At 40.8% G+C, this 13,201-nt stretch overlaps 1 protein-coding gene across 1 annotated transcript in view; it reads right to left on the bottom strand.

Annotated features, from left to right (window-relative positions):
• Positions 1-781: 781 nt before the first annotated feature.
• Positions 782-13,201, bottom strand: part of LOC125226430 — a 142,071-nt gene continuing 129,651 nt past the window's right edge. The window contains exons 29-38 of the mRNA XM_048130413.1: positions 12,393-12,916; positions 8,576-8,645; positions 7,664-7,751; positions 7,356-7,518; positions 6,728-6,992; positions 5,410-5,608; positions 4,616-4,755; positions 4,082-4,191; positions 3,161-3,296; positions 782-2,699 (exon numbers count right to left, since the gene is read on the bottom strand). Coding sequence (XP_047986370.1) covers positions 2,655-2,699; positions 3,161-3,296; positions 4,082-4,191; positions 4,616-4,755; positions 5,410-5,608; positions 6,728-6,992; positions 7,356-7,518; positions 7,664-7,751; positions 8,576-8,645; positions 12,393-12,916 — 1,740 coding nt within the window. The 3' untranslated portion in view covers positions 782-2,654. The remainder of the gene's footprint in view (positions 2,700-3,160; positions 3,297-4,081; positions 4,192-4,615; positions 4,756-5,409; positions 5,609-6,727; positions 6,993-7,355; positions 7,519-7,663; positions 7,752-8,575; positions 8,646-12,392; positions 12,917-13,201) is intronic.

Below are 13,201 nucleotides of genomic sequence, written 5' to 3'. Positions count from 1 at the left end.
CGTAATACGCCCGCCATATTGAATTTTAAGTGACGTCACATATCCTATGTTCATTGGAGTGACGTAAGGATTCCAATGATACATCACTCATTGAAATCGGTTAAGGCATTCAGAAGTTATGGTGGAACAAAGAAACTCACATACATACATACTTACATACAAACATGAACGCTGAAAACAATACACTCTTTTTTTGGGGCAGTCGTGTAAAAAAAGAGTACCTCTGAAATGTATGGGCAAAGGCCATAATTCACACTATTTGCCGCGTGATTGTCGCTAGACGTCACTTAACTATGCCTATACAAATAACCCGCATTTACTGATGTTACAACTCTTTCCTTATTTATTCCTCTATGGTCTATACGGATTTAAAGTGAGTATTACTATCTTTGATTTAAAGCCTGCAGTATGCCTGCAGAAATGTATGACAATTGTAAAGGGGGCGCTGTTATTCTGATGTACGCGGTGACAGTTCAGTATGGTATGAAAAAAGTAGTTCTTTTGAAATTCCGCAACATGACGCGTAGTAGTCATATATATTTTATGGTCAGGCTTTATTTATTATTATGGTCAGGCTTTATATACGTCTTTATTTGTAGATAGGTTCTACCTGGCAGGCAACTTTGGTCGCGCGATAAATGATAAAACATCTGGCCGTCTCTATCGCACTTGAGATAGGGACGGCCTGATGTTTTATCATTCATCGCGCGACCATACTTGCCTGCCTGGTCAAAGGTTGAGACAAAATAAGGGAGCGACTAAAAGAAAAGGCTAGTGTACATTACATGTTATTTAATTTTATTACTTTCTCAAGTAGATGAAGTATAATAATTACGGTTAATAACAATATAATGGATTTGTGTAATAATTATTCCATTTTAAAACCTTACAAATTATAGATCGGAGCTGTCGTAGTCTACTTGTTCGAGTGTCGTATGTACAACTACAAACATAACCTCCTCTACAAATAAATCTCAATCTCTTGCTAATTGACTATCGTTGGGTGAATACTGAGAACACTGTAAACGGATCCCAGGAACTAAATTAATTCTAACTCCAATAGGCCTCGCGTCTTCATTTCATATGTAAACTCTCTATATAATCATCTATAAATAAACATTTACATATACAAACAGGTGTACAAAAACCTTAACGTAACCATAGGGACTTTCCTACCTACAATATATTTACATAACTAGTACATCATAAATTGGTGCCATGATTTTTTTTATTAAAGGACATCTAGAAATAGTTTAAAGTTACCCGCCAGCTTGTGACCAGCGAACCGCTTGTGACGGACGACTACACTTCAGCTGTTAAGTGTTTACAGACTCGTCCTTTCATTTTGTCACATAAGTATTAAATTTTGGCACAAACATGTGCTTACTCTTATTTAAGTATATACACAAGGCTTTACAATAATTTATTGCTTTATAATAAAGTACATACTGGATCAACTTTGTAAGATTCGAATACTAGAAGACTCGAATAAGTTACATTATATGATATTGATATGAAATGTATAAGATATAGTGTTACATACATGTACAATGATTATATTTTAGAAAGATTTATAAGGAATGATTCTTAAAGTAATAAAAGAATAAGATACATATTCTTTGGAATGTGACGAAGCTTTAATCGTAGCGTAGGTAGAGATATATTGAATAAAAATAGACAGCGGAGCCGATATAATATAAGAGACTTATGTAGCTCATTAAGGTCCACGTAAAGGCACCTTCTGACCTCGACACTGAACATTGGTCCACCCGAGAATTACATTCTATGTTACAATCGATCACATAATATAATGGCACCAGTAAATTTTGAATCCAGAAATTGACATCATTTTAATGTGCCACAAATTCACAAGAGTGCATGATCAAAATATAGGTCGACCTGGATTTCAACCAAATATATTGAACTCACCAGACCACAGCAACACAGTTGCCAAATTTAGAATCGGTAAAATTTATAATATTGAATAGAAATCATATAACATGCAGTTAGGATAATGAAAATAGTCAGGCACGACAGTGCCAGTCATATTACCAATATAAATAAATGAATAGTCATTTATTTATATTGGTAATATGACTTTTAATGGTGCTGATGTGGCCTGCAAGTGGGAATCGCATTTAATATAACAATATCTGGTACAAGTCTATGTAGATATATAAATAATCATTGCACTAGCTGCTAAGGCGACGTATGTAAACAACAATCAAAATTTATTATCATCATAAAAATATATTCGTTTGTAAAAAGATACTTATCAATCTACATGTAAATTGGTGCTGCACGTGATAAAGGCAAGTCGTGGTCTCCCGGGGTAAACGCAGTATACTATAAAATAGGGGTACAATAAAACGTAGATGCCTCAGGGTCGGAGACCACGATCGGTAAAAGCTCTGGAATGCTCGGGACAAGCTGTCGAGACGCTGCACTCTGAGCGGGGTACATTACTTAGATATTGACACTTTCGAGGTCTAATATTGGCACGCGAATTAGGTTAGTCTTTATAGTTGAAAGTGAGTGAATGTGCCAATATTAGTAAGTGTCGATAATAAAGTCGTGTAGCCAGGTTAATACTGTATATGTTAGTAGGTGTGGTGAGTTGAGTACGGTCCTGTCGGCGGGCGTGTGGCGGCGGCTCAGTGCACGGCGTCGATGTCCCGCTGCGCGCGCGAGATCTTCACCTGCAACATTATACGGGTTACATTTTCGTAAGCAACGGCATGTTGCAGTCTCAACCACATCACAAAAATATTAAAATAGCACATCACTCGATTGTGATAATTAATGAAACAAAAAATACATATATTTAAAAAGTTCTAAGAAAAACTTAATTCAAATTCTTAGCCCAGAAATGTCCGATATGGCCAAAAAAGTATGAACTACGAAATATTAAACGTAGAATAAGGTAAGCATTTACACAAATATCGGTTTAAAAAAGTTTATCGCGGCTATATAAGAAAGTGGTGTATGTGTTGTTTTATCTAATAATAATATTCTTTCCCGATGAAGGGTCTACATTTATGAAATCATTTAAATTGCTTAGTAGAATTTGGATCATAGTTTAGATTGGGATACTTTACATCAGTCGTTAGTGGGGGAGATTACACGGTGTTCGTTAGTCGACAAAGCTATAGTTTTTTACCTTGTCCTTGGGCGTGTTGGGGTCGCCGGCCTCGAGCGCGAACATCTTCATCTTCTCCTTGAAGGAGAGCTGCTCGGGCACGGGCGCCGCGCTCGTGGCCGCCTGCTTCTCCGCTAGTCGTCGCTGCCGCGGGTCTCTACACAACATTGTCATCACAAACATTAGCTATAATGTCAATTCTCGAATCACTATTTTTTTACTGAATCTCTACAAACAAGTTGTCATCACAAACATTACGCCTATAAACAGTGTCAATTCTCGAATCACAAAAAGGAGTTTTTTCGGGTTTACTGAAATATCACGCATTGAAGAAAAAATTGCCCACGTCTTATGGTGCTAACGTCTTGAACTCCCTACTCCTGAGTTTAAATGGTTAGACGCTTTTAACCAATTCGTAAGGACGAGTAGTATGAGGTTGCACTTCTAATACAAATCTTCTATTAACTAGTTTCATTGTTAGGTTGTAGCATTTAGCGAGAGAAGAAATTATGGTGTTGGTGGTGAATATTTCATAGAATAAATAATTGGATTTGTTTCACAGTTGGAAAGAGCGATTCTATTATACAATTTCAAGATACTAACTACAAAGACTCCATTCAATAACTTGATAGGCTTCCCTAAGTTATTGCGACATTTGCGAAAGACCGATCGGTTGAGTAAACGATTACTTAACACTTTCGCTACCAAGAACCCGACTGTCGGGCACACCGCTCGTAGAAGCGTAGCCGATTACATGGGTTTCCCCGTATACTGTCGCAGCGCCGCGTAGAGCCACTGCGGGCAACCACGAGTGTCCTTAAGAGAGTTGAGATGTCAGTAGGGAAGAAGTGGGTCTAGGAGGCACAGAGCCGCGACGAGTGGCGTGTAATGAAGGAGAGCTATATACAGGGTAGCGATGGGTTAGAAAGAGATCGAGCGTACCTGTAGACCTCCTGCGCGCCGATGACGCCGGGCGTGTGCACGGACGCGGTCGTGGGCGTGCTGGGCGACAGTCCACCCGCTAGCATGCTCTCCGCTTCCTCGATGAAGCGCTGCAATCAATTACATCATATTATTCGAGAAACGTTCAGAAGGGCGTCGATTGGCGCAAGGTGGCTTCGTATTTGTTTTTTGAAATGTAGTAGGCAGTAAACGAGAAGACGAACGGTATAATCGGAAGCGGTTATCGCCGCTTATGAACATAAACAACATCAGAGGAACCGACGATCAACATTTCAACGACGACAACGTACGAGGCGATATCTGCGATTTTTTTTGTAGCAGATAGCACCTTAAATACCTGCTTTTTGAAGAAACCTATGTCATAGTGCGAAGGAAGCCGATCAGAAGGTTCCACAACTTCCGATTGATTATTTTTTTGTTGAAATTGAGTCAACTTCTCAAATGAAACGTGTCAATAGAAATCCGTACTCCGTAGCGATTTGATGAGTAATGACATTGAACAGAGTAACGTACGTCAGGGTCCTCGTGGGGCGGCGCGTCGTGCAGCGGCGGCGGCGAGGAGGCGGGGGCGCGGGGGGAGCGGGGGCGCGGCTGCGGGCGCCGCGCGCTCGTGGAACGACACGCGCTTGTCGCGCCCGCCGCCCGGCGGGGAGCTGGGGATACAATACAATACAATACAAATCGACTTTATTGCACAACCTCAGAAATGTACATAGAAACACACACATTACAATAAATTTTATTACAGAGGTAAACAATGCGCGGCCTTATCGCTAAAGAGCGATCTCTTCCAGGCAACCTTCGGGTAGTGGAAAAATGGTATTCATAACTCACATGTGATACTCATAGATTATCACATGGAAATTCTTTTCATTTATTACAAATATTTTTTGACGTACTTAGACGTATTACTTTATGTCGTGTTAACTTTAGAAACGAGAAGCGAACCCACGAAGGCTGTGAGGCATTTGTGTTGTATGGTGTTGGACATTTGCCAGTAATTAATTGGTTAATTTTTTTTTTTTTTTTAACAGAGTAATGGTTTTTTTGATGTCGTTTATTAATAGTTAACTTCATATACAAATGTTTGCCAAATATTTTTATGGGGTCGGGCGTTCGCGAGAGGCGGCAACTTGAGGGCGTTCATTTAACTGAGTGTCAGATATGGGTCCGTTCGTGTGGGACCACAATGTAAGCGACCGGTAGCCGAGGTCGGCACGTGCACCGGTCATAAATGATGACGGAGGGAAATGCTGTGGCTACTGATTCGGCTCGCTCCATGATATCTGCAGTGGAGTGAGGCTCACGTCGGGTTATGACTACGTACTGTGGCGTGTGTTGGTGCGGCGGCGGTTGGTGCGGCTGCGGCGCGTGGTGCGGCGGCGAGAGCGCGCGCGCGCGCGTGGCCATGACGGCGAACGACGAGCCGCGCTCCGGCGGCGGCGGCGCCAGCGCCAGCGCGCCCAGCGCTTCCGCAGCCTCGGCGGCGCCCGGTGTTGCGCCGCTCTACGGAATAAAATAATAAACATGTCGGAGTGCTGCCATCTATCAGACAGGCGTCAAACTACAGACGCACTTGCACTTAACTTAAGTAAATCGATGGGTTCTCAGCACACCTCGGACACTGACGATCAAATATATGAAAGAGGCGCGTTCCTAGCACACAGTCTAGTTCGTGTAGGTGAACGCGTGCTATGCTTGTATGAGTGAAATATGACAGGTCGACTTATGGTCGACTGTTCGCATTTTTGACAGACGGTAACTGTGAGGTAACCGAGAGGGGGTGGGCGGAACTTTCAGCGGGGAGCGGGAGTGGCCATACTGTACGATAGTACTCTTTATTATACTGTGGTTCTCAGTTGACTATTTGAAGAAAGAAACGTCAGGTAGTTTTGCCTGAGTGGAATCAGAGATGGCGTTGCGTACCTGAAACCTGGTATTCGGTAGGGTAGCACGGCCGGAGCGGCCATTATGATTCTGACAGACAAACAGTGCGGTCCACGTGACGTCATCTCTGGGATCACTACGTTTCTTTGTTGTGGTTTTGTAATCCAGTCGAATTAAAGCAATCACTTGTTATTTTGGTGTTTGATTATTAGTGCACAATACAGTCGATCTTTCTCTAACACGACGTGTTATTATTTCATCGTCCATGTGTGTATTTCACCAATATGAACTCTGATTAAAATATACATGAACGGAATCCTCCTGCGAGTCCTGTACTACCATCGAGCCGAGGGCCTGTTCCGCCTTTGTCAAACATAACAAATACAATTCTGTACGAGCCGTATACCTTAGATCATTATTGATGGTGGATTATTGATGGTTGATTCAGTTTTTTTTTTTTCAAATTTCAAGTGCTCCGACCACAACTCATTTGATCGATGACACTTACTATTGAACTAAAAAAGTGGCAGAAACCATTATTAGGCATTTTTTAGAAGTTCCCGATTTGATGAGGCCAAAATTCTCTAAATTACTAATCCGTCAAATTGAGATGCGCGTACCCGTCGATATGATCCGTCCGTGGTCGGTTTTGAAAACGTACTCGGTTCTAAACGCGCTCGGACTGCTCAAACTCAAGACTCAACCGTATCCACGAATTCACAAAAAGAGAGTAGTTACCGTATCGTGCGCGTATCCGTTGGTATGGTCCGTGCGGGGTGTGTTGTTGGTCTTGAGGATGGACTTGGGCGGCGCGGGCGGCGCGGGCGCGCGCTCGGGCTGCTCGGGCTCGGGATCCGACTCCACGGCATCCGCGGCGCCGTCCTCGGCGTGCTGCGTGGCGCGCCGCTCGAACTCGCGTTCGAGTTGCAGCGCGCGGAGCTGCTGGTTCTGGGCCGGTGTTCGCGCTGAGCCGATGGCTAGCAGTGATGCTATCGCTGCGTCCCTGCGAAAGTATTTTAGCAAAACGATCGTCAATTGATATACCTTTTAATCTACAATCAGGATAAAGAAAACCTTTTTTTTTTTTGGTCATTGAGAGTTCAACTATACTCTACATGTTGATCATCAGTAATCGGTCAATACAATCGGATCCTATCAAATGACTGTCATACTTTTCGCTCTGATAAATTCAACCCCGGAACGGAAACCATAAATTTGATAGACGGGATCACTCTTGACCACAGACTAGCCAAAGGCAAAAACGTGGCCTACGATGGAGTGAGCTCGCCCAGAAGATGCCTGTAAAGTCAGAAAAATTTTGGAAATTGTCGAAATACCTCTAAATAGTATATATAAAAATGTTTACCGTCTCGTCCTGGCTTGTGCGCGGCGCTGCTCCTGCTGGCGCTCGCGCTCCTCGCGCTGCCAGGGGTTGTCCGCTGCCGGTGCGCCAGGTCGGCTCGGGCCGCGCGCCTGGTACGGGCCCGCGGGACCCGGCGGCGGCTCCAGCGCTGACGCCACGTATCGTTCTAACAACAAATTGTGATGTTAATTACTTTATAAAAACAGCGTGAAATCTTCTAACTTTCGCTGTGCATTTAAAGGGTAGAAAACATTTGAAGAAGAAAAATATTTAAAAGGCAAGGACATTTTTTAAAAGTAACAAGTACTAACCATCATCGGGTTGTATCGTACTCTGCTGCGGTTGCTGATTGTGCTGGTGATATTGCTCTTCTAATTCTGACTCTGGTCGTCTCACTCCCTAAGAAAAACAAAAACATTTTTCAATTTTAAAATTCCAAGTTTCAGTCATAATAAGCTAGTTTCCTATAGGTACTTTAAATAAAATATTTTATGCAAAATACAAAAAAAAAATATACAAAATCATTTATTCAGCAAATAGGCCACGGGGGCACTTTTACATGTCAACATTAAGAATTCATTTTAAACAAATGAAATTAATAGAAATATTAACTAAAAATACAAATAAGGGCCAATCAAGGTTACAAATTAAGTTTAAAACTATAATCAAAATCTCAGAGATGTATAAGGTCTCTAAGTGTCCAAAAAACTAACATTAACTTAATCAAACATGCAGTGTACGAAATAAAGCACCACATTATTAGAAGAAAAATATGGAAAGTTGTTATCTTCAAACATAATTTCTATTTAATAATTCAAAGAACAAGATATAAAGTAAATAAATTCACCGTGACGTCACTCCTCAGTATTTCATAGTAATTCCATATTAGCAAATCGTTTTGACAGTTCTTAAAAAGAAGCTGATTTGACTAGTAGGAAACTAGCCTATTATATATAAGTGCATATAAACAACCGACCAAATCTTGACACGAAAAAAGATACGAAATTAAAATTTTCCATGAGAATTAAACCTTCGCCCCACCTTACAACCAATTTTTAAATGTTATGGCTCATCGATGATTCCCCCAACATGAAGGTTTAGAAAGGCACGCGCTTTATGAAGACAATCGGTCTGCGAGCCCTACATGCTGCTTCGCTTTTTTTAGTGCCACAATTTGGTTGACCGTCTGTAAATGAGCACAAGAGACAGTGTAGTCTGCGTACCTGCGGTTTGGGCGCTACTGGCGGCTGCGCGCGCTGCGGCGACGGCGGCCCCGGCGGGTGCCACTCGTACCTTTAAACACCATCATTTAATTTTTAACCGACTTCAAAAAAAGGAGGAGGTTCTCAATTCGACTGAATGTTTTTTTTTTAATTGAAACCGTTCCATTTCCACTACCGAACACTAGGAAAGGAAGAACTATAAACACCACAAATTACTGTGCACAGAATCACGAACCGGTTATACTATTTCTGTCAATCACAGTGCAAAGATTACTTTGTCTAATGTCATCATCATCCTCCTCGCGTTATTCCGGCATTTGCCGCGGCTCATGGGAGCCTGGGGTCCGCTGTGACAACTAATCCCAAGATTTGACATAGGTAGTAGTTTCGGTTTTAATTTATATACATAGTAGTGTGACTACTTTAAGACAGCACAAGTTGAAATATTTTCAATAGATTATAATTTAACTTGTGTTCATTAGAATAGGCAGTAGTTTTACGAAAGCGACTTGTAGTGTGAGTGCAACACCTCACTCACACTGCTTCACCTTACCCTATATATAAGAAGCTACTCTGTAACATAAGACACAATAAACCTATATCTCATACAAGTGAGTTGTCCTTTAGTCCCCACATCACATGGCGACCCTGCCAGGATTCGAAGCGCTCAGAAATTAGTTTATAGTTAGTAAGCAAGTACTTAATTTTTTTGAAAAATGTTTTTTTTTTTTCTATATTATTGTTGTAGGAATATAGATATTTTTCTTTCGATTTATATTGGATATTACATTGTTATTAATATGATATTTAATACAGCGTATTTCTCTAAAATTTTAAATTTAATTAGTAACTAATAGGCTTATTATTTAAATTAAAAAAGTGTTTTAACCATCATAAAAAATAAAATTTCTAATTGACTATAAAATGCCTATATATGGTTGTCGATTCATGTATTTGTTTAACTTTTGTATTATTTTGTTCATGTCGTACTTAGTGATGGGTAGGACATCAATTTCAAATGAGTTTGTATGAGTACCTCATTTCCAAAAATGAGGTGTTACAATGTCTTACTTCAAATGAGGTGAGGTACTGATCTGTATATATATATAATTTCTAGCATCGGCTGTTTGACAAAATCCATCGGCAACAAAAACTTGTATGTGTAGTTGTGTACTAGGTAAATATCCTTTATACATACTAAATTTCATTAGTCATAATGAGTACTTGAACATTTAACAAGAGAAAATAGATAAAATTAAAAAATATTTCAAGGACTGTCATAGAGGCCTGCATAACAACTTAATTTGGTGTTTTTATGGAACTGGGTCTAATTTTGCCATTGAATAATATTATTTACAGTTTGTTCCATTTAAATTACTGCTACAAATTACAGTGGTTTCATATTATTAACAGCTTAATAATAACATACTTTGATTAGCATAGTTACCATAAAACTGCATGTTTTAAAATAAACTAAAGTTCGTATTGTTTTATAATTAGTACCACTTTTACATAAAAATAACAAACTTACCACTCCATGTGTTTTAAAAGCAATATGATAGTAATTAAAAACACCATCAACATTCGCGACGCCGGTAAGTCTTTTCAGTTCAGTTTCACTATTTTTTTGGACACAAATGACACTAAGGCAGAATCACAGGTATATTTGATTGTGTAAAAGTTGTCACCATTATTACATTTTGGCTCATTTATTAGTATTATCACTGTAGGACAAAACTAAACTTTATGCAAATATTGCTAATGCAACTATCGTACAAACTAACTTTTCTTCTGTAAACTGTCATTACTGTCAACGTCAACCGCCTGTGAATTACGTTTTGTGTCGGATTTATTTATCATTCTATTGAATTAAGAAATGAATTATTCTTTCTATTACTGATTAAATACTTAATTAAACTACCATGCTTCACATAATTTATATTATATTTCGGTCAGTAATCTTGTAATTGTTTTTAAGCAAGCTTCGTAAACGCATCTTCTCAGTGGTTGGCCCTCTGTGTTGGTATGCTTGGTATTCCGAATATTCAAAACACTTGAGTTACCATTTCAACGTCCAGTCTAAGAGAGCTCCCTGATTACACATAACAATAGCCATACAAACTCTATTACTGCGGTAGATCACGTTATACTGGTCAATGTGTTAGCACAATAATAGCTATCAAAAAATTCAAAAATGAAGACCTGCCGCGAAAAACAACATTTTGCATCTCAGCTGCATTTATTCATGACTTCACAAATGCGACAGAGACAAAAGATGTGGTTCACGCGAAATCGTCTGATTTTTCGCGCGATTTTTGCGAGCAAGTTAACTATCCTGGGATCAAAAAGGCGTAAAATGTATGAAAACTTGCGACGCATAAGATTGTTTTCTTTCGAGTCATGTGTAACGTATTTTTGGTGAGGCAAATTTGAAGCCCGCGTGTGTCTGTCTCACTCCCTCTTATGGTAAACGTAACTATCTGTTTCACTTTGAAAGGATTTTTGAAGTGTTGTTGTCACAGTGCCTCTTCTGTCTTTCCGGTACAAAGCGATTTCCGGTACAAACGAGTCAAACGATACATTTTATTTTATCGGTGGACCTTTTGTCACGGCCATAAGGTCTGTAGTTCGGTAACTGAACGTGTGGTTGATCACTTCATTTGAGGTGTCGACTCTCGCGACGGAGTTTGAGGGCCGCGTCTGCCGCGAGGCGCGCGAGTGGATGATGAGTTTTTGACGTTTTGTGACATTTGAAGTATGTGCATGATCTGTGAGGAATGAGGTGTTTGTGTTGCTACTGTTGCGAGCGAGTATTTGAGGGCCGCGAGGCGCGCGTGTGGATGATGAGTTTTGACGTTTTTGTGACATTTGAAGTACGTGAATGCTTTGTGAGGCGTGAGGTGTTTGTGTTGCGACTGTCACAAGCGAGTAAAATGAGGTGCGGTGAGTTGAAGTGTGATGCAATACATTTTTGCCGTGTGAAGTACTGCGACAAATTAACAATATGAGTGGTACAAATGAGGTGCCTCACGAGTGAGGAACTCAACACTAGTCGTACTATTCACGCTGCAATAATAAAATGACTATACAATGTTTGCTACCTAAAAAAAAAAGATTAATCCCAATGGATAATTAATCTTTTTTTTCCCTGGGGAGGGAGATGTAGTGTGACAGGCCACACTACAGACTGCCATCTGACCTTCCAACCCAAAGGGTAACTAGGCCTTATTGGAATAAGTCCGATTTCTTCACGATGTTTTCCTTCACCGAAAAGCGACTGGCAAATATCAAATGACATTTCGCATAAGTTCCGAAAAAACTCATTGTACTACTCATTATCATTGTAGTACTTTGTCTAATGCAGCCATACTCAAAGTGTGCTCCGCGGATCCCTAGGGCTCCGCAAAGCCACTCTGGGGGCTCCGTGTGAATTTTGGGTACCTGATACGCAACTTCAACTCTCTTCCATAAAACCAAATATTCACCAATTGTTAAAAATAAAAAAAAACAATTTCAGGTAATACCTCACATTAGAATCTAATGATTAGATTTTACTAATAGGATATAATAGGATATATTAAAATAAAGATTGCAACTATTTTTTTTTATTTAATTTAAGGGTTCCGTCAGGTATTTTGCTTTCTAAAAGGGTTCCAAGGGAAAATAAGTTTGAGAACCCCTGCTCTAATGTATCATGACTAATACGATTCCGAGACAATTCGATGGGCAAACGATTGCGCACTAAATTGATACAAGGGATATTTCAATGGCTACATTGGCTACTGTACTTCCACTAGCGATATTTAGTCCCACTGACCTTTGCTGTGGCTGATGCTGGTTGTGGTAGAGCTGCTGGGGCGGCGGGCTCTGCATGTGTTGATGTTGCTGGTGCAAGTTCCCTTGCATGCCCTGCATGTTCCCTTGCATGCCTTGCATGTTCGCCTGCATGTTCAGCTGCATCGCCTGCATGCTCTGTTGCATGTTAGGAGACATGGGCGGCTGCATGTTTGGTGACATTGCTTGTTGCATGTTTGGTGACATTGGGGGTTGCATGTTCTGCTGCATCGCCTGCATGCTCTGTTGCATGTTTGGCGACATAGGCGACTGCATGTTGGGTGACATTGGTTGCTGCATGTTGGGCGACATTGGTGGTTGCATGTTGGGGTGTATGTTGAGCTGGTTGGGGTAGTGGTGGTGCGGGCTCATCATGTTGTGGTGCGCGGGGAGGGTGGCGGCCTTCTGCTGCGCTAGTTGGTACTGCATCTGCTGTCTCCGCGTCACTTCCTCCGACATTTCCGCGAGCTTGGCTGACCGGGCGCTTATGGCGTTCATTTGGTTTTGCTGGAAATAAAAATTATGTAACATGGTATATCGTCATCGTTAGAGAAATCAACATAATTCCGCTAGCTTGGTCATATCAACAACATGTAGATTGGGACGAAATGAGCTTACGTGGGATGCTCTTAAATCGACGACTATCCAATTCAAGTAGGTCCTACTAGAGAGACTAGCTTGCCAGAAATGTACTTGCCTTAAACGCAGAAAACTGGGAGGAAATCGCACTAGACACAGACAGGGCATGCTGCTGCCAACTCGGGGCTATGACCCACTTTGGCGACCACATAT

Source organism: Leguminivora glycinivorella, chromosome 5 (genome assembly GCF_023078275.1).
Source record: "Leguminivora glycinivorella isolate SPB_JAAS2020 chromosome 5, LegGlyc_1.1, whole genome shotgun sequence".
Classification (NCBI taxonomy): domain Eukaryota; kingdom Metazoa; phylum Arthropoda; class Insecta; order Lepidoptera; family Tortricidae; genus Leguminivora; species Leguminivora glycinivorella.
Note: the sequence above shows the minus strand (reverse complement) of the source record. Positions and strands in the feature narration are given on the sequence as shown.